This window comes from Scleropages formosus, chromosome 13, assembly GCF_900964775.1.
Source record: "Scleropages formosus chromosome 13, fSclFor1.1, whole genome shotgun sequence".
Taxonomy (NCBI): Eukaryota; Metazoa; Chordata; class Actinopteri; order Osteoglossiformes; family Osteoglossidae; genus Scleropages; species Scleropages formosus.
In genome coordinates this window covers 10,093,636-10,115,564 of record NC_041818.1, presented here as the reverse complement: position 1 = coordinate 10,115,564, position 21,929 = coordinate 10,093,636, and the positions used below count along the sequence as shown (strand labels likewise).

At 43.9% G+C, this 21,929-nt stretch overlaps 1 protein-coding gene across 3 annotated transcripts; it reads right to left on the bottom strand.

The window, feature by feature from the left end:
• Positions 1-936: 936 nt before the first annotated feature.
• ccdc88b (coiled-coil domain containing 88B) lies at positions 937-20,997 on the bottom strand. Of its 3 annotated transcripts, XM_018737487.2 has the most exons (29): positions 20,913-20,997; positions 19,910-20,052; positions 19,330-19,438; positions 17,497-17,566; positions 16,874-16,932; positions 15,659-15,742; positions 14,752-14,892; positions 13,766-13,914; positions 13,511-13,592; positions 13,247-13,405; positions 11,920-12,066; positions 11,467-11,611; positions 10,825-11,009; positions 9,648-9,749; positions 8,594-9,325; positions 7,755-7,934; positions 7,312-7,652; positions 6,765-6,891; positions 6,108-6,665; positions 5,807-5,968; positions 5,144-5,421; positions 4,789-4,932; positions 4,138-4,324; positions 3,858-4,003; positions 3,221-3,325; positions 2,690-2,844; positions 1,951-2,232; positions 1,567-1,635; positions 937-1,330 (listed from the first exon to the last, which is right to left on the bottom strand). In XM_018737487.2, the coding sequence occupies exons 1-29, from the start codon at positions 20,970-20,972 to the stop codon at positions 1,275-1,277; spliced, it is 5,157 nt and encodes a 1,718-aa protein (XP_018593003.1). In that variant the 5' UTR covers positions 20,973-20,997; the 3' UTR covers positions 937-1,274. The 3 variants fall into 3 exon arrangements, with proteins under 3 accessions (XP_018593003.1, XP_018593005.1, XP_018593004.1); XM_018737489.2 differs by lacking the exon at positions 20,913-20,997 and having other exon boundaries at positions 19,733-19,986; XM_018737488.2 differs by lacking the exon at positions 937-1,330 and having other exon boundaries at positions 1,951-2,192.
• Positions 20,998-21,929: the final 932 nt, after the last annotated feature.

Below are 21,929 nucleotides of genomic sequence, written 5' to 3'. Positions count from 1 at the left end.
AGGCACACAGAAAACAATGCAATTCAGACAATTAAGATTCAGCACGTCGCTTACCGAGATGTCTGCGTGTGGCCCTCGAACCGGTTCACGGTCACGATTGTGATCCTAACCCTAAAAAGGTTGGACACCCCTGCTCTAAAATGGTAGTTTGCCTATCTTGCCCTTGAAGCGCTTCCCTCCGTCTGACCGTCCAGTTGGCGTATCTCCTCACCCGTTCTTAGACCTTGAAACATTTCACCCCGGTTTAGTTCTCCATTTTCACACACAGCAATGTGCAACACCCGTCTCCTTCTGTCTCGGAGGCCTCCGAGGTAGGGCGTGTACTCCTCCGCCAGACACTCTCTGCCAAAGGAATAGACTTCAGGTCTCATGACAGTATCCAGGAGTGCTGGCATCGACTTGCTTTGAGAAGCAGTCTTGTTGATCATCAACAACCCGGTAGCAACCGAGGCACAATATAAAAATCAGTTCCGCTGAGGTTTCACGGTTACAGCACTTCCGAGCAACTGAGCAAATAATGGCTTACGCTGAAAATGCAGCCTGAGCCACATGAATTCATTTGCTCTCTGAAGGTATTCATTTTCACATTCTGAAAAACACCCTCACTTCAGTTGAATTTTTACCTGCCATTCCCCTATGCACAGGTGGCAGGCTGTTTGTCTGAATGAGTCTATGGAAATGAAGTACATTCCTCAGTTATTTCTCAGTTACTTGTATCGGTATGTCCTACATAGTTTATTGACATGGTCAGTTTCTTTCTGTAAAACATGGAGCAAACTGCACAAGAATATTTTCTAATGTTTGTTGTAGTTCGCCTGTGACATTGTCTCATTGCAGCCCACCTGAGACCCTAGGCTCCCCACAACTGGTTTCAGATCAACATGATTCTTACCGAAGAAGTGTCCACTAAATATCGACAGAGGAGTGAATGCTGTGGCCCATACGAAATTTTAATTTAAAATCTTTAAAACTTCACACATTGTTTCTTTGCAACACTCAAAATAGCAAGTGGAGTTCTCCATAGTTTAGCACAAAATTTACACATCTCAGCATGCACACTCCAGCAAGACTGCTAACTGATGAACAATGTGCAAAATAAATATTTTAGGTAATCAAATTTTATTCTTTGCATGAGCTATCTTTGATAAGTAAATGCAAAAAAATGGTAAACTGTTTACAAGTGTTCAGTGCATATAAGGAGATTTAGATGGGCACAATCTGAGAAGTATGATCTCTGCTAAATTTAATTTAAATAATACTGTGAGGGTCTTTTGTCATGTGGATTGCTGGTTTTTCGTTTCCTGGGGTTTGTCATCACTGCAGGGACTATCTGAATAAAAGAAACATATTTACTGTTAGCTTGCACATTGGCCTTGAGTACTAATCACTAAATCATAAATAATTAATGCAGAACATTGTTTTCCAAGAAAGAAAGCTTTTCAATACAAGCACAATGGTAGAAATTTCTCACAAGTTGATCCTATAGTAATAAAAGTAATTCAATTTCACACACCCCCCAATATGGTAACTTATTTAGAAAATCCCTGTTGCATATTACTTGCTCACCTTCAGCAACAGAAGACTGGGAGCGAGTGTCAGAGTTCAGATCTGTTGTGATACTGTCCTCACTCTCAGCTGCATTAGCACACAAAACACAGGTGTAATTGTTCTATTGTTTTTTCCATTCTTATGCTGTTCAGTGTTCAAGCTGATGTTAACCATTCCCTACAATTCCAACAGTAATTTAGAAAAGCCTTAATCTCCGTCTCAAAATTAAATTCTCTTGTCTCTTTCTTGGTCACTGAACAAAAAGGGGTTCCATCAGTCCCAGGCAAAATATACCTGCATGACCCAGGCCTTACAACACCTAATGCAGTGGCACCCACATCTGCCCAGGCCTCTGCCTGTGAGCCACACCCACCACCTCCCAATGACTGTCTCCCTTCTCACCTTTCCCTTCCTCAGTCAGGCTCTCTTGGCTGGGCGTGGGGCTACCGTCTTCCTCCCAAACTGCCGCGGACACACCATGCGAGCGGAATCGCTCACGGGGGGAGGGGTGGTGATCCCCGGGGCTAAATGACTGCGACACAACGTTTCCTCTGCCTCTTCCCAGGCCCCAACCGTGTCGAGAGCCCAGTTTGCGTCGGGCTGAACGCACCACAACCCGCTCTTCGGCATCACTGCTGCCGGCTCTGCGGAGGGGGGAAGGCGAGACAGGTGCACTCAGGGGGTCTACAGGGCAACAAACACCACAGGAGGAGTATGGCAGGGGATGGAAAAAGGGACAAACAGGGAAAACTGGGTCAATATGGGATAATCAGGCATTTAGAGTAAATGACTATCAAGCCTCCTTTAGAGGAATAAGCTGGGAAGGGTGTACATTGTGTTTTGATTACATTATGTTTGTGTTTTAGCCTTGTGCTGTTCAGTCTCCTCACATTACATACTACAGCTTTTGTGTGGTATAGTAGTATGTAGTTTAATGGACCGGACAGCTGGACAGTTTCAGCTTCATATCTGTGGGGGAGACACCACTGGATCCTTTAGCAAGAGATCTGACCCAAATTCCTTCGATATATAAGAGTAATTAAACTTACACACTCAGATGCTGCAGGAGTAACGGTGGCTAAGCAAACAACTGAAATGATTTTGTTGAGTGCCTGGCTTGTGCTCTGGTGTGGTCTCTCACCCTGCAATGTGGATGGAGCTGGTGCAGACTCATTGATTTCACTCAAGTTCTCAATGCTCCCGGATGCAATGAAGTGAGCTCGTCCCTCCCTGCCCTCCTTCCCAGCGCGAGGCTTTATCAGTTTCTTCATCCTGTCGGCGATCCAGTTGCTCTTCCTGAAGGGGGCGACAGACAGTCACAGAGAGAGCAGTGAGAGGACAGTGTGTGGCAAAACAAATAACGCTCTTCCTCAAATTAACAGATCAGAAACATCAACAAAGTATTATGTTACTAATGACTACCAAGGAAAAAAGCATTAAAAATGCATTACACAGACAATAAGCTATTGAACTGTTTTGGGCATCTGCAAATCCATCGGTGTTTTGAGGCATATTGTGGCGCTTCCTCAATGTTTCATACACTGTTAGTCTTGTTTTATTACTGTTCTGTTTTGCTACTGCACTGTTTTCACTGGCCTTCAGACTTGGACTGGGTGAGAGTAGGGATTCTGAGTGGATCAGATTTGCTTCATGGTACAGAATCTACACTGACTTGGCTTTGCTGGGCATCGGCATGGTGGGCTCCAGGATTCGGTACTGATCCATTATTTTCTCCACCAGTTTCTGTTTTTCTCTGCGTAGCTCATTCAGCTTGTCTCTGAAATAATGAGAGAAAAGAGAATTAGATGAAATATTTACATAGCATTTTTCTCATAAGTGATAGAAAATTCAAGTCTTATGACTGAGCTATTGGCAATACTCTTCTTAGTTACAGCTAACACACTTTTGCCCAAAATGACAAGGGTTCTGAACTGTCAACCACCTAGTCAGAAGTCCTTGTCTTTCAACTTTAAGCAATGTGGTGCTTGTGTGGGCTTGTGTTTATGCAGTAATCACTCATCCCACCACCCAGTTTTTGTACCACTGGCACTTTACATTAGTTCATATAGCCCAAAAGAACTAGAATGTATATTCTGTGCTTATAACACTGTATACGTGCAAAAACCATAAGTGTATGTAGCAGAGTAAGTGTCATGTAGAAGAAGCTGCTGAACACTCAGTTGGACATGTCATAAGTGTGGAACATATATACCATGTATATGTGTCAGTTAAGCATTCACACATACATAACAAAGCTCAGCTGGTACAAATACTGTTTATGAGTTAAAAGTAGTACACAGGACACCCACGTGAACTCCCTTTGCTGCTGGTGGTGCTGGTCACGGCTCTCTAGGTTGCGTTCCAGCAGGGCCCGGTTCTCCCTCGCCAGATTCTGATTTTGCTCCACGAGGTGCCGGGTCTCTTCCTCCATGTTGCCTTTCAGCTGAGTTAGCAGCTGATAACAGACACATGCATGAATACATATAATCAGTCAGACAGACAGGCAGACAAAAAAAAAAAAAAAGAAGAAATATTTAATATATGAAATATTTGCACATCTAACATTTTCATTTCTAAAGCAAAACTGACCTGGTACTGGCTAGAGAGACGGGCATAGTTGAGCTCCAGCTGTTGACTCTGTTCCCTCAGCATGCTCAGCTCTCCTTCCAGCCGGGTGCGCTCCAGCTGGGCGGCACTGAGTTCTCCCCGCAGAACCGAGCCTTGGGCCAAGAGATCCGTCTGCATCTGTGCAGACTCCTTCAACTGGGTATGTAGCCTGTGGAAGGAAGACAAGTGGCCTAACCAGACATGCGACATCCAGTGTCTGCTGCAAGGAGCCATAACGAAATACTACTTTCCAATATTTTAACACGCCTTCTCTGCGTTAGTCCTGTATACAATAGTTCCTTGTCTTCTTATGTTAAATATCAGGTATTTCCGAATGCAGGAGGAAGAAGAAATCGGACATTTGCCCCTCTAATTCCTGAGCTAAATCCAGCCTTCTTCTACATTATTTTCACAGTGCAAATTGCATAGTACCAGGTAGGGTAGCTCAGAGCAGCAGGCCGATCAGCCGTTTACTTACAGAGATGCACTATCGTGCCAAAGGGACAAATACTGCGTAAACACCTGGCCAGGTAATTAGAACAATTTGCAGCTTTCAATGTATCTGCTCTGTTGACTTAAAAACGAAAAAAAAATCTCCAGAATGAACAAACAGGTGCAGGACACTTCACTCACCTCTCATTCTCATCTCTCAGCCTCTGTACTTCTCTCACTCTGTCAGCCTGCATCTGTGCCTCTCTTTCCATCTTCTCTCTCTCCATTTTAATAACTTCTTCTCTTTCCTCAAGAAGGGTCCTACAGTCCAGCAGCTCTTTGTACCTGATTGTCAGAACATAAAGCAGCTTAAGAGCTTGCCTGTGGCTTTTCACAGATTGTTGCAAAACACAAATATTTTTTAATATTTCACATTAACATTTTGCTTAAAAATCAGCTCAAGATTTGGTCTGGTGTCACAGTCCTTGCACTGTCATGTGATATGTAGTATGTATCTGTAGTATGTGTGAACACAACTCCAGGTGTCTGCATTCACCTTCCTTCCAGCTCCCGGTGCTGAGACTCCAGGTTTCGGTGGGTGGCTTTCAGCTGGCTATGTTTAGAGAGGAGGGTTTCGAGCTCAGCCTCCTGCCGCTGCTGCAGGGTGGTCAGCCGCTCATGATCGCGCCGCAACCCCTCACCCCGCATCATCACCTCCTCCCGGTCCTTCGCCCAGACCTTAGATTCTGCCTCTAGGGCTGCCACCCTGGCCTCACTCTCGCTACAGCGGGACCACAGTGTTGCATGCTGGGAGCTCAGGGATACCTGCTCTGTCTGGTGGAGGGGCAGAAGGTATCATATGAAGTGACCAACAAATGAAGGTGAAGAAATGAAGTGACCAACAAAATGGTTGAAAACCAGACTGCTAAGTTGTTGCTGACTTGCTCATGTTTATATCAACCTAAAAATGCACATGCAAAATACTGAAAGATGCTACCGAACCACACACTGCTGACTGAGCAATATTAAGTTTCTTCAGGCTTGTGTAGATTAAGATCTGACAAACATTTCATGGAAAGTTTTCGCCCTTTCAGTTTTTTTTAAGCTGACTAAGCTTCAGCAATAGCATTTGATTATGTGGGGTTTATTATCCTTGGAGACACATTTTCCTCAAAAATGTACCAGCAAAGCACACAAAAACGAACGGGGACACACACACCTGCAGCTTGGTGTTGAGTGCCTGCAGGTTTGCGCAGTTCTCCTGCAGGACAATGAATTGTCGATTCAAACTGTCCAGCTGCTCCTGCAGGTGTGTGCAGACCGACTGCGACTGCGATAGCTGAGAGAGCAGCACATTCTTCTCCACTTGCAGGGCTGCATTCTGAGAAAGGGGTACAGAAATGATGACAAGTAGTCAAAATATCTGAAGGATAAAAGGTTCCTGATCTTGTCTTCTTGTCTAGCCTTCTTTTTGGCACAACGCAACAACAGCAGAATAAAAGAAGGTCACAAAAACACACCTGTCTCTCCACCTCGATCAATCTCATGCTCAGTGGCTCCCCTCTTTCTGAATTCTCGGATGATGCAGCAGCATTTTCCTGGGATGTAACTTTTTCCTGGGCAAAGACTTTGTCTTCATGCCTAGGAGAAGAACCTCCAGGCCTGAGCCTTTCAGAGAGCTGGCACTGCTCAGCATTTAGGGCTTCAAGAAGCAGTGAACTTTTAGCATGGAGCCAAGGTTCTGCTTTCAGACAAGAATCGCTGTCTGCTATGGAGTTTTGGACAAGAGCTTCATCTGGTGTTACTGGAGTCTTAGTGTTGCCTTCTGATCCATCTGTGTGATGGGTTGAAAGGGAGGCCTCCAGCCTCTTGTGCTCCTTGTGCAGCCTTTCTAGCTGACTGAGCAGTTCCTGTGACTGCAACTCCTCGCTGGCCAACTGAGAGGCTAGTTGACTGACCCGCTCCTGAGACTGCACCTTCTCATTAGTCATCTGATTCAGCTGTTCTTGTAGCTGGATCTTCTCGCTGGTCAGTTGACTGGCTCGCTCCCGGGAATGTAACTTTTCACTGGCCAATTCCTGATTGAGAGAGAGAGAGAGGCTTTAGGTAAGTATCTACCCTTGGTATTTTGCATCACCCCACCCCATCCACACCTACATCCCAATGCACACACAGACCTGGCTGAGGGAACTGATGCGAGCCTGGTCCTCCTTATTAAGTGCAACCAGTTTCCGGTTTTCCTCCTCTAGTTCCCTCATTTGGGCATTGTCTTCCTTCAGCTGAGCCACCTCCTGGCACACACGTCTGCGGATGTTCAGACAGCATTTGTGGACTGTTATTACAGTTACGTTATAACACAGCTTTATAAAAACACAAAAGTATAGGAAATGTATCCATGAACAGATAAACATGGTACAGTATCAGTTAAATATGGTGTGCATATTGCTTAAATGTTTCCAGGGTGCAGATTGTTTAATCACTATCAGAGATGCGTAGAGATTTTGCGTTACACTAGACCAGTGAATTATCTGAAAAATGCTCAACTACGCATTGTGGTCAAGGGGTTTGTTTTCAGTTCAACATTCAATTTTAGCTGCTGCTGCAACCTGAAAAATATTACATGCTCTCAATGTTTCAGAAAACAACTTCCCATGGATCTCTGTAAACCAATGCCTACTAGGCTTTCAGGTCTTGTTCAACCTTGCATGTATCAAGCTGTCACACCTGTGCTCCACTTCCAGGCTGCAGGCCCGCTGGTTGCTGTGCTCCAGGGCAGAAGCTGTGCTTTCCAGCTGGTGTCTCAGCCGTGTCAGCTCCCTCTCCCTCTGCCTCTGCTCCCGCCTCAGGTCATCTAGCTGGTTCTGGCACACCTCCTTCTCTTGTTCCAAGCGCGAGACCTCTAGCAGTGATGCGTCCCGCCCTCGTGCCAGACCCTCTGCCTCTTGTGCCGCCTCTTGGAGCTCCACCTGAAGCTCCTCCTCCCGTCGTCGTGCCAAATCCAGGTTTCGCCCAAGTCTCTCCAACTCTATCTTTAGGGTTTGGTTGGTCAGCTCCAGCTGATCACCCTACAGAGAATATATGTACACAGTGGATAAACAATGTGCAAACAAAGTCATCTTGCAGCAGGTGACACATTTGGGAGACTAATATGGCTCTCTGTGGGTCACCTTGCGGGCAATAGCACGGAGTGAGTCAACTGAGCCACGCAGGGTGTCCCGCTCCCTTTCCAGCTGTGCTCGTTCCCCCTGGAGCTGTGCCATCACGGCCCCATCCAGTCTCTGCAGCTCCACCTGACTGCGCAGTCGGGTTAGCTCCTCCTCCATCTGAAGAGACTCTGTCTGCAGAGCCTGCAAAAGATGGTTCAAGTTCAAGTTTTATTGTCATTCCTCTATATAGCTTGTATACAGTGGAACCAAATGTCGTTTCTCCGGAGACCATGATGCAACAAAGAACAGAGTACAAGACGGTAAATAAATACACAAGACAGGACGTGGACACGAACATGGGCTGTGAACTGTAGGCAGTTTGTGGTGTATGGAGTCATGCTGGGTTAGCTGACTGTGCCAGGTAAGTGTTGGGCGGCAGCAGGGTGTTGAGTAATATGACTGCCTCAGGGAAGAAACTGTTGCGGAGTTGGTGGATGGACAGTTTGTCCAGTTCTTTTTCAATCTTATCTTTCTAAAACTCCCACAAACCGCCTCTGTTTTGCATATGTTACCTGCCTTTACCCCATCTTGCTGCTCAGCTCCAGCTCTTCTTGTGTCCAAGAAGTGCCAGTGGGAGATTTAATAACCTCACCCAACAGCAAATGCAAGCCCTCCAGAGAACTCAAACCCAAAAATGGAAGCACATCAAGCATTTCTACAGCCACTAGTATGGTCTATTACTCCAGAGTACTGAACTCTAGTTTTACACAGATATGTGCTACAACAAAAATTTTAGAGAAAAGCAGCAAAGTAAAACTACAAGAGCTGACGTATCTCATTTTGTCTCACTGTATGCATACCTCAATCTGTTTTCTGGCCTGGGCCAGGCTCTCTGCTGCCATTCTCAGCCTCAGGGCCTCTGCCTCCAGCACACTCAGTCTCTGCTCAGCCCCCATGGCCCTGCGGATCTGCTCCGCAAGCTGGGAACGCAGCTCCTGGGCCAGGCTGGCCTGCTTTTCAACCTCCTGGCTTTTCTGCTCTACCTCCAGGAGGGCCTGATGCAACTGTAGGGCCAGAGGGGAGCTGTCAAGGCTGGAGCCTTTCTCCTCTCCCTCAGTCTCTTCCCTTGGTGCGAGCATCTCCTCTTCCCTTCGTTTTTCTCTGTTCTCTCTCAGTTTAAACAGCTCTGGTGCCTCCTCTTCTGTTGTCCCTTCTGCTGCATTGGTCCTGTCAGTACCCCCTTTTCCTTTGCCATTTCCACTGTGCTTTACAGTCAACTTGGATTCTATCTTTTTAACATTGTCAGAGCTCTTAACCTTTCCATCTTTAAGGTTGAATATTTCTTCTCCCTCACCATCTTCTCTCTTCGTACCAATACTTCCAGTCTCTGTCTCTCGCGACGTTTCCAGGTCTCCTTTCCCATTCCAATGTCCCTCTGCCTCCCTCCTCCCCTCACCCTCCTCTCTCCAATGTTCCTTCAATGTGGAGCCCTTTCCCCCCAATTCCATCTGGTGGGACACATCTTGGCCTTCCACCTTCAGCGATTCCAAGCTGTTCCTTAAGCTCAAGTTTTCATTCTTCAGGTTCTGAAACTGAAAATAGAACATCTTGGGAATATTTTAAAATTGTTCAACTTTCTGTGATAAGCCAGATTCTTTGTACCAATGCTTCATTCTATAACACTGATTTATGTTATTTCAACCAAGTCACTGCTAATTTGAATTTTTCTGAAAATATTGTATGTAGCATGTATTTATTAACACACATTCATATAAATAATTCTCTATACATGTGCCTGCTGCATAGATAGCAAAGACGCATAAATAGCATTTATAGTTCTTTCATGTCTTTTATAATCCTTACAATATGAAGTTCTTCAGCAAAGTTGCTAAGTGAAAAATGTGTCCATCTCACCTCTCGCATTAAATCCTGGTGCTTTTTCTCCAGGGCAGTGCGTCTCTCTGTCTCTTGCTCCAACTCCTGTTTCAGCTTTTCCTTCACTTCCACCAATTCCGCCTTGACCATATAAATATTAACATAAACACACACACACATACACAAAATTACAGAAAGGAAACTATATGCAAAGTAATACACATTTTCTTCATTGCCTCTATCATTTTACTTTGAAAAAGGGGTGCATTCATATTTCTTCTACATTTATTTCCTTTTAACTTGGTAAACACTTCTATTCATACTGATGATCTGTACTATGAAAGACCAGTTCAGGTCAGTGGAAATTCACTTTAACCTGTACAAGAAGTCATTTAAAGTTGAATACAAATGAAGTACATCACTAGACAGCAAATGTTGAAGTAACTACTAACTCATCTCCAATCTCACAAGATACACAGTATATTTCACTCCAGATCAAAAGAATATGTATAAATATATTCAACAAAAATACATGCACAAACATACATTTTGTAAAAGTATTAGATACTTTGAGTGTCATTTTATTACCAATCTCAATACTCTGTTACTGCTCATTACATCGTACATGTTTAACTTGAAAAGGATATTATATAAAACTAAATTCAGCAGAACTGAATCGAATGCTGTCCTAATAGCACAAATTTTACTTATAGAAAAGCTAGTGAAACTCGTAAAACCATCAAAGAATCCATTACACAGCAAATCCTTAGGGATCCAGGGTTGCTAGGGAACCTATTGTAACGTCACTCTTTATCAGTAATAATAAGGGGAATTCATTCATTTACACGTGCAGTTTTGACTACACCCAACTTCGCTGGAGCTAATTATCTACTCAGAGTACTGGTGTTGAAGCAACTCCTGTAAAGTCAGACCACACTCTCCTAATGTTCACTGGTTCTAACCAAATAAACAGCAAATGCAAAAATTTCTATATCTTTTGCTGTAGTTAGTGGAATTTTTTCTGTGCTTCAACAGTGATAATGAAGCTTTTTGGTTAAGCTTCTTTTTCCACTGTGAAACTGTTCATGCTGCATAAAATGTTGTAGTCTCTTAAGAAAACTTGCTGCATGTGTAGTTGATACATGCGATGACCACGAAATGTGCTACATAAAGAAGACGAACACTGAAGGTCATGACCAAAATTAGGAGTTCATACCGCGTTCACCCGCATGGAGTCAGCTACATCCACGCAGGCCTCTCGCTCGGCCTGCAGCTGCTCCAGCCGCCTGCGCAGCTCCATGTTCTCATTCTCAGCCCCCAGCAGTCTCCATGACGACGCCTCACTCACTTCCACGCTCAGGGGCTTCAGGTCCAAGGAGGCGAGAGGGGGCGAGGGGAGCACTAACACAGACCAAGTTCTTACAATAGTTCTGTTTCCACATTCTTTCACTGAAAGCCACTTACACAGTTTCCAGTTTTCAGCTCATTCAGTTGTTACTGGAGAAGTCAGCTTAAGTACTTTTCTTAAGGGTATAAAAGCAGGGCTCCCTGGGGTGAGACTTTGGGTCACAAGTCTAGTTCTTCAACCACCATGTTACATGTACTCCATGGATCATTACTGTCACACAAAAAAACACATCTAACCAACTCGCACTGCTGGTTCTTAAACTGTGAACAGCACTGAAACAAGGGGTTCAATCTGTCAAGTAACTTAATGCATCCAAAAGCAGAGCTCCCATAAAATGAAAGCCTACACATACACCTGTGTGCCAGGGACCAAGACTGGGGGCACCGATTGGAAAGCAGCACTCCGAATCACGTATAGGAGCATGGTGCACAAAAGGTGAGTGCAACAGACCTGCCTCCTGGCCAAGCTCCTCATCAGATTCCAGGGCCACTTGGTGCGCTCTTCGTGCCTGGCCCAAGTGCTGCTTCAGTTCCGCCTCCAGCCGCATGTTCATCTCCAGCAGCTCATCGACCCTCTGCCTCTCCGTGTCTCGCTCCTGCATCCACAACACATTCTAATACATAAACAGCGCAATACGCCTCCGCTCGCATTACATAACAGGAGGACGTGTGTGTCCACTCCAATTCTCTGTGTATCTTATGTACATTCTCCATTTGTTTAAGATGTATACATGGGGTCAGATAGCCAAGCATGCTATCTAATAGCACAAGTGTTGTGGTATCAGGTGTGTATGTACCATGTGTCTAGACACCGGGACAGTGGAAGCCTCCAGTGTGCAACAGCACTTTCTGGGTGTTAGCCACAGCAGATTCAGTCCCCCTGTGCAGTGTCCCACAAACCCACCGCCTCCAGGTTGATGAGCTGCTGTCGCAGCAACAGGTTGTCCTTCTCCAGCTCCCTGAGGCTCGAGCAGCGTGCCCGCGCCTCTGCCAACTGCTCCTCCAGAAGGGCGCGTGTCTCCTGCAGCATGGCGCAGTGCTGCTGCTGCTCCTGCAGGAGAAGCCATGGGGGAATAGAGTGAGTGGCTTGTGCTTCAAATGTGGACATATGAAATCACCAGAGAGACATGCTGTTGCCCTCTGGAGCAGGAGACTGCTTTCCCTGAGGAGTCTCCAGTACTGAGCAAAGGAGAGCACTGTGCATGCTGGGTGTGGTTAATTAAGCCTCATTAATTGTTCACTTTCCATCATTTGGTTGTAAAATTGTCCATTTACATACAAAACTCTTTCAAACCACAAGAAACATTAAAATTAAAAAAATACAATTCCTTAAGTTTTTTTTTAATTTTGTTTGTACTCATTTTCAAGCTTCTTTTATTTTGCCATTTTACCAATTCACTGCTCCCAGATACAAGCTGGTGTCGAAGATTAAAATAAACTTGGGCAATGTGCAATGTGTAGAAATCATAACTTTATCTAACAATTTTTGTCTCATAAATGTAGTGTCCAGGGAGAATTTTTTAAACAACTCTGTAAAGAATAATTACTTAACAGCTCACCAGGGAAAAAAAAAAAAAAAAAAAATTGTATGTGAGGGTTTTCCAGAAATTTCACAGTAAATAATCTGCTACATTGTGAGTTACTTTGGATAGCAAGTAAAATAATATACAACTGTGCAGTCTTCACTTGACCGACATATAATGCATATATACAGTATATTTCGTTATATTCCTATTCAGTCTGTAACAGCCCACAACTCTTGCTGTTGTATTTTTTCAATAAATTAAAAAAAAAAAAAAAAAAAAAAAAAAACTCTGCCATGCTAACAAGTTTAAAAAATTAATATAAACTATCTGATGGTGAGATAACTATTATTTATATAGACACAGGACTCTGGTCCATCCACCACACTGTAAAATAATTTAGGATATTGTGGAGGTTCAGCGAATAAATACATGCACACACATAATACATAGCAGTCAATAAGTTATAAAACTGGCCACAGTATGATGCTGCTGTGCTGTATGCACTGATGGGTTACAACCGCATCAGTACCACACAGCAGTCAGTCTTAGATTTTATTGACTGTATCCCCTGTAGCATTTGTACTATTATATGTAAAGTTTTATCATAACTCTTGTGTCTACAAATCCACACTTGCTTGTTCTAGATTAAGCGATTCACCAAAATGAGATATCCCATATTATTCTTCTCTCCTTCTGCTTCTGTACCTGCAGTTGAGTGCGGTAGAGATCTAGGTTGCGCAGACGGTGGGTGCAGTTCTGCAGCTCCGATTGAAGCCTGTCAACCTTGGCTGCACGATCTCGCAGGCAGTCGAGCTCATCTCGCAAGCCCCGTGCCATCCGCATGTCTCCCTGTAGGGCCCGGTTCTGCCCCAACACAGGAAGATGCAATTCACTTTGTCAATCACTTGCTTCCAGCACTCTGATCCATGACTCTGGTCTCATAATCAAATCTATCAATTAATTCCTCACCTCCTGACGCATTTTTTTTAGCTCTGCCTCCATTGCTTGCACTTCCTGCTTGTAATCCAATAACTGGTCGCATTTGTCTTCTCTGTAAAACAGACACATCATCTGTTGCCCAATGAGCAACTGATAAAACAGTGATCATCCCCACAAACTTCTCTATTTTTCTAAACTGGGGCGGCTGGAAAACTTCCAAACCTCTTTCGTACATGTCGTCTCCTTCCACTCGCTCACGCACTCCCCAACATCCCCCTTACTCACAGCTCCTGGCGTAGCCTTCGCAGCTTGGCCCGGCTGTCTGTTAGCTGTAGGGCCAGGCTCTGCGGGGGGGCATCAGGGTGGCTGCTCTGGGACCCTGAATGGCCTGTCCCCTGCAGCGACTCATGCTCCTGACAGAGCTCCGCTATCCTCTGGAAAAAACAGAGGCGACAATGCAACAGGAAATAAGTGAGAGAGACAGTCAATCGATAAACAGAGAAATTAAAGCAGGGCTGCCTAATGCCATCTGTAGAACACGCAGTGAGATGATTTGTGGTGTAGCTCAGCCTTCAGCTGTCTCACTAAAGTCATTGATTGGCTGGTAAACCACTGCAAATAGTGTCCCATGTACACGCTACTGCCCCTGGGTTCATGTGTGATCTCAGTAACTGGATGATTCCTGTAAATGTAGGAGACAGCAGAGCACTCTACACCAAATATTCACCAATGTTACAGCAACAGATGCAGCAGCTTCTGTCGTAGCTATGAAAAATATAAAACACATTTTTATAAAAGACTAATCAAACGATGCATTGAATAAAACACTAGCACTATCAATACTATGGTGGCTTTAATATAGCTAAAGCTCTAAATGCACTGGGATACCTTAGGTCTTTTTATACATGGCAAGTAGGACAGCTACTATTTATGACTTGCATTAAACACACACGCCTAGAGGAGAAAAACGAAAAAAGACTACGCTTCATTTATAGTTTTATAAATGATACATAGAGAAATAATTGTGTAGGGATCAGGTTTCAAGTGTAAAAGATCTGTGCCACTGAGGGTCAAAAACTGCCGAGAGACAGTGTTACACGTGTCCTGATGAAGCTCCTTTGACAGCTGGCTGGAGCAGCAGTTTCTACTGGCCTGCATGCCATGCTAGCACTCCCCAGCCATAAGCATGTAGGAGCAAAGCCAAAGCCAGAGGAACTGCACGAAGCCTCCACTGGGTAGTTCTTCCTCTCTGCCCCTCTGGAACATCTCACCTCCAAGTGCGTGTCTCTCTGCGCCAGTAGACCCTGGATATGCTGTGCCATGGAGTTGAAGACACCCTGGAGCTCGTTCCCCCCCAGTGCGCATAGCTCTCCCCACTGGAGTGGCAGGACAGCACTCGGGTTCTGAGTGACCTGGGTGGAGCAGAAGTCACAGTCATTCGGACAAGCAGTCATTAAGTCCACTTCTCTCTCTCAGAAAGGACAGATGTTCATATTTTGGTCAATTATTTGTATAGTAATGCTGACTGTGTTACACTTCCACACTGCAAATTTACCCGGAACACATATCTTTAGACTGCAGGAGGAATGCCAGGCTAATGCCAACTAACTAAGATGGATTAGAACCCATGTCCTAAGGCGCAGCCCAGGTGCTTTGAGACACTACCCTGGCACTGTATGACACAGAACATAAGCTACGTCATCATTCCGACTACTGTGTGCAAGTTATTACAACGTATGCTGGTTCACCAATTTAGAGATACATTTGGAATCATAATTCTGTTTCCACAATAGAAAGAAAGTTTCAGAAGATAGAGTGCAGAAAAAGCAATTAACAATAGACAACCCAGAAAATTTCAGTCTAAAATGTGTAACTCAAATGTTCGTAACACAAGGAGTGCGCGTATTAGAATGTTACACTCTAAGGTAACAGAACACAATAATCACGTAGTCCGGGAAAAAAATTCTTACATTTTTATTTTCTCATTACATTTATAAAAAGGTCACAGAAAATCAAGAGACAGATCATGCTCCCTTAGATTTTTATAACCCCGGGTGATATAGGGTGTATTTGTCTCGTGAGGATTGGTGGCGGATAGGGTGACTGCTTGTTCCATACTCTAGCAGGGTTGATTTATTAAGTATCAAGGCATTAAATACTTAATCTTGCTGATCTTACCTCTTGAATGCAGGTGGCAATGCCAGCCTGAGTCTTAATATCCAGGGATTGTATTCTCTGTATGAACTCCTCTCTCCTCTCACACTGGAATGGTGCCATGTGTTTCAAACAAAAAGACACAGACTCATGGCATGAGGGTCATGTTATGTTTGTGTTATCATTGCATGGAAGTTTCTCAGGTGACACATCAGTGATGGACAGCACCCACAATCCACATGACCACATTAAATCACACTCCATCTTTCAAAATTACGGTTGCTCATAACAAAGAACAACATTATGAATTTCTGGGTCCTTTTCAGGAAGTCAAAACAGTATTAAGTAACCAGGAAGTTAATGTTAACGACACTTTCAGATTATAATTGTAAGATCACATAAATCTATAAATAAATATATATCTATACAGCATGATTAAAACCTGATCCACAAAAGGTCTAATGACATGAAGAGAATTAAATAAGTCATAAAAGTAATATATGGATGATGATAAAGTGACAATTTTTATTTCTGGTCTGAGTAAACATGCTGTCACAAAAATCCCTGTTTTTCAATTTATTCTGCTGGCTAACAGATGAAAATTGTGTTCTTTTGGATTAGGAGAGTTTAATTAATTTCAAAGGTAACATAAAATTTTAAAAAAAAATAAGCCTATGCTCAAGCTGTATTTCACTACTTCCTGCTTTTGTTTGTTACTTCAACATTTTTTGTGACAGTGTTTTCACAGCATGATTTTGTCATGCTCCTGTGACCAGGGTGTTGATAAAGACGTGGTTTAGCGTGTGAAGGCGTCACCATGATTTCACTGCAATCTCTGGTAAATTCAAGTTGAAACAGTGTTACAGGAAAAACACAAGAATGGTGCCACGAAAAAAGAATAACGTATTGCCAAAGTAATTATTACATGTTGGTGACAAGATGTTTCTGATAAATTAAATAAACACTTGTACTCATAAGAACAGACGTTATGTTACAGCAGCTCTGGGAGATTTCAGTGTGTTTTCATTTATTTTTTTGGCAAACAGAAGTTCTTTCCAAAGAGAACTCCACTAGTTCCCGTTTTCTAGACACAACAACAAAGCCCCACCTAGGACCTGAAATGGCAAGTTTCTGGTTTGATAGCTTTAACACTACCATGATTTGTCAACCTGGGGTGTAGCAGTGTGTGATACAGGGTGCTTCAGGTTAGCGCACGGCTGATGCTAGACACACACTCACCTGCACAGCACAACCCAGCATGAGCAGCAGAAGCCTTCTCAGCTCCTCCATAGCTGCCTCTGATAGTGGAGAGCGACAGCAATGAGCCTGCAGATGTGCCATGTGCCACCTGTCCCACTGGTTACACTAAGCCAGTGTTGAAATCAACTGCACTAAAAAGCTCTGTGGTGAGTGGTGGTCCAGCCCTCATACAACACTTCATGCTCCAGAAAAGGCAGCCCTTATTGTACCAGCAGCAACAGACAAATAGCAGAGACTCATACAATACCAGTCAAAAGTTTGAGTGCACCTGTTGCAGGTTGAGGACTGAATGCCTTGTTTTCGTGAAACTGTTATTAAGGCAAAGTGCAGCTACTCTAAGGATTCAAACATATAGAGACCATTTTGATTTTTGTATTTTCAAGTTTTCACAAACTTGTACAATGTAAAATATTGACAGGAAAGTAAAAAATAGTTTCTAGCAAGTGTATGCATTTTTTTTGGATTGGTACTGCACAACAATATGCTGGAACAGAGCAACAGACCTGACAAGACAGAGGAAGAAAGCGGGTGGTTTAAACAGTGGACAACAGCTTCAGAAGTGAGCACAGTGCTAAGATGATAAAGGCAATCTGGGCAGGTACCTGTGAAAGGGTCTCTTCCCAAAACTGCAACATTCGGCAGAGGCATGAGAATTAACTGCTGAAGGCTCTCCTGAAAGATACAAGTGGAGGCAGAGACAGGGATGGGCACACATAAGCAGAAGGACTGTGTTTAGTTCTGCACCAGCCCTTGTTTTGGTTGCTGTGCTGAGAGTCATATAAGCTGGTAGAGGTCACTTCAGTAGGGTATAAATAAGCCATAAATTTACCACAAGGATGGCGTTGCTGTATAAATACACAGAATTAAACATGTCACACATATTTATTTTTAATCTACCACAAACACAAGCACCAAGAATTCAAAATATCAACTGACAAAATCAAAAGGAGGTTTGTGTGCCGATCTCATATGTTAATCCATGCATACGCAAGCAGGAACTACGGAATTAAATTATTACCAGGCTGAACATCTGAAAAACAGAAAAAGTATGAAAAGAGAATTGACAAGGTACTGTGGTGAGGTGGACTTGAGAGAGAATAGCTGCACAGAAGAGGAAGTTTAGCTACGTATCAGGAAGTGATGTGATGTGAGGTGGCGGAAGAGCTACTATGGAAACTGCAATACCACAAATGGAGAGGGTACAAGTGACTCACGTTATGGCTGGAACTTAAGTTGTTCAGCTAACGTGGTCTGTACCTCTTATGTTGCGGGTCGTCATTAATACAACTTCCATTAACAGTACTCAAACTAATTTAGCAGAAAACATAAACTTCTCTAATAGCATTAAGAATAAAGGAATGACTGATCAGGAATGCATCATCATGGCAGTGGAAATATATGTTTCCGTCTAGGCTGAAGGTTCACAAACTTAAATATGGATATAGGAATCTAAAAACTAAAAGTAAACTGAAACCCACATCTCTGAATAAAAATACAAAAGTATAGATTAGTAACAGCCCTACAAGTGACCAGGAAGCCAAAACCAAGAAGTGAAACCACAAGAAACACTGCAATAAATGGCTGTCAAATGACAGACATTGTTTGCAAGAAAAGGGTATGAAAATGAATTTCATCCAACAAATACCTCCCATTTTAAATTCATAGAAACATTTAAATATTCAAATAACACACACATCTTCAGAACCGCTTGTCCCATATGGGGTCGCGGGGAACCGGAGCCTACCCGGCAACACAGGGCGTAAGGCCGGAGGGGGAGGGGACACACCCAGGACGGGACGCCAGTCCGTCGCAAGGTACCCCAAGTGGGACTCGAACCCCAGACCCACCGGACAGCAGGACTGTGGTCCAACCCACTGCGCCACCGCACCCCCGTATTCAAATAACACCTGTGACATGTATTATGCAGTGTTTTTATACGCTTCTGTTCATATGCATGGAACTTGACTATTCAAGCTGCCCAAACCTCAAAACTGGTATCAATTCAAATAAGAAAGTACCAGATCTGACTATCTGGGCCTTTCATTAGGTTGACTGTAATATGTAATATGTAATTTGTAATATGTAATTAATACTGTTTTGCTAAAGAAGTTGACGGACAAAGGTCACTTTTAGGGTCAATCAGTAGCATTCAGCTGGAGCTGTTAGAGCTGTCTGAAAGCTATCAATTTCATAAAATGACAAGGTTTCATCCAGTATATTTATATGAATACAAAAGGAAACATGCAAGAATAAATCAAGTACATTGATAAATGCACTTGCTTTTATTGTCTTAAGTCTCCAAAAGAGCATGGGTTTGCAAGCACGTTTCTTCAACCAAAACTTCAAAAGCCCAAAGCATCTGCATAAATTCTACGCTCCGTCCTCCACCGCCTTGTACTCTGAAGCCGTAGGAGCTTTCGCCCACCGTTCCTCACCTCATAGCAGGACCGCAGGTGTCGGTTCAGAATGGAGAAGTTTCGGACCCTCACAACCTCATCGTTATTCTCAGTCTGATATATCTGTTCCACCTTTGGACTGGGATCACTAGACCAGCGAAGCGAGAAGAAAGGAAAGTTTTAAAGCATGTACCATATAATTGTGTATATCATGGAAAATCCTCATAACATAGACAATTCGCTATTATTATGTGTATTTTTCATTTTGTTGACGCCTGTGTCCAATGAGTTACATCTGTTACACTGAATTACCCATTTATACAACAGGGTATTTCACAGGGAAAAGTAGCTCTTTGAAGAGCGCTAGAACAGGAGCAACACAAGTAGGATTTGATGCGGGACCCTTCAGACTGCTGAGTGACATCACCAAGCACTGCCCTACCTGCCACCTTCGCTGCGCTGCCGAACCAGTAGGTGCAACGTCAGCCCGTTACTGCGGGGTGTTAATGACACCGTTCAAGCGGCGCAAACGTCGCTCCGCGTTCCCCGTGCATCTTTACTTACTCGGCGCTCCCTTTAAGCTCGGCACGAATTCACGCGCGGGAGAACCAAGACTCACATGAGCCTCATGACCTCGTTCAGAAAGATCCCGTTGGTCAACTCCAGGTAGCGCCTCTTAGCATCGTGACACGTAGAGTTCACTTCAAGGTACTGGGTGGAAAAAGAACCAACTCCATCTATTTCGCTGTCGAAAAGGAGCACCTGAGAAACAGAGGACAGAATCACAAAAAAACTGCCTTTTAATAAACACATTTACCAGCAATAGGAGAGTAAACGAAAACAACTTGCGACTTCTGAGGCAGAACCAGGCACTCGGTACAACTCATAGGTTCTTTTGGGGGTGGGGGGACCAAAATCATTGATAATGCTCAATATAACAATAGTAATAATTATTATTATAATAATAACAAGGGTGTAACCACACACAAATAATATTGAGGGATCCATTAGGGTTGGACATCAGGGAGGAAACATCATCACATCCTTCCCTGTTGTGCCTCTGCAAACACTTTAGCAGCAACAAATACCAAATAATGGTATATTTCTACCATTTTCAGGCCCAGGCAAAGAGAAAGAGGTGGTAATTTAAATACGGCGTGTTATTTATGAATCAAGAGGCGTAAGAGAAGGAAATAGCGATGGAAGGGAAGGTGCTGTCCGGGAGGCCTGTTAGTCAGTGGACTGGCGGGGTGGGGAAGGGACACCAAACCACACTTTTTTTCAGTAATGAGGAAAAACAGGCAACAACCAAATGAAGTAAACTTAAAAAAGCAAAAAAATGAAATAAACTAAAGAAAGCAGAAATCATTTACATTTAAAAAAAAAAAAAAAGTTATTGAACTTTATTACAGGCCTTCGTGTGCATTTTTTTTGTAAGCCTGGTGCACCATCGCATCGGAATTTGATTTGACACCATTTTCTCGTTAAAGAAGTTTGTGCCGACAGGTGACCGCCGCCGCGAGCACGAAACAGACATCGACAGCGCGCGACCAAACCAGTCTCGCGCCGTCGTCGTTAAAAAAAGTTATACAGTTCTGCCGCTCGTTGAGAGCGAGACTCACCCAGGTCACGAGCGGACTCGTCATGAACTCCTCTAACATCTCAGCAAAAACCCCGTCCATCTTTATCACCTATTCCTCTTTTTTTTTTTTTATCGGTTCTACTTCACAAATCGCGACTCGAAGACTTTCCAATATTAATTACGTAGACGTCATCGTTTTAGAGGCAAGAAGGAAGGAGGAAAGGTGCCCACGGTCAGTGCGCTGCTGTGCGGCGTGTCCCCCTCATCGCGTCGAACGACGCGCTTTCACAGTCAGAAGCGTCTCCGAAGTTCATTGGCAAACTGCGAAACCGCAGCGGAATTTCGCACAGAATGGCGTCACGTCGATGACAAGGACACACATGAGCCCCAAGCAGCAACTGTTTCCATACACAACACCACGATGGGAAGGATGCTTCAAATGTAAACCTACGTGTGTGGGACGCACTAGCAGAAGAGAATGAAATTAAAAGTTTGACTGCAGCAGGTGTTTCCCTGCCTGCATGGAAGCAACCAGCTCGTTCTTATTTTTTACACAAAATAAGCATGTAGGACGTCAACTGTTCAAAATGTCCCGAATCCATTTACACATTTTTCAAGTCCGCCAAGGTCACATTGTCGATTGTCTTAAGCACAGGATTTAAAACGAATAGAGTGAGCAGGACTCCTCCGTAGCCGGAAAGCAGCGGCAAACGGCACATTGCGCCACACACTCATCGCGCAGGCTGCGGTCACGAATGGGGACGCTGCTGTGAACAACAGCGACATCTGTCGGCGCTAAGAAATGTCCGCGGTTTCAACAACTGCCCCGAATTCCCGTCCGAATGGGAAGCAAAAGGAAGTTACAAAATTCACAAGTGGGGCTTTTTTAGCAGTACAGTATTTGAAACGCTGTGAATTCCCTGATCAAGAAAAGGGAGAAAATAAAGTGTGTTGCTTGGTGGGGGGACTGACTGAGAGATACGTCACTGACGTAGCTTTTGCCGCTGTAAAAGCAAGGTACTTTACACATCTTTACCGCCGGCCGTGTTTGCAGACA

Coding starts and splice junctions, on each gene's coding strand:
- ccdc88b (XM_018737487.2), bottom strand. CDS start 20,972: ATGGACGGGGTTTTTGCTGAGATGTTAGAGGAGTTCATGACGAGTCCG. Junction 9,750..10,824: donor ACTCCATGCGGGTGAACGCG/GTATGAACTCCT, acceptor TATATGGTCAAG/GCGGAATTGGTGGAAGTGAA. Junction 4,933..5,143: donor CACCGGGAGCTGGAAGGAAG/GTGAATGCAGAC, acceptor TCTGACAATCAG/GTACAAAGAGCTGCTGGACT.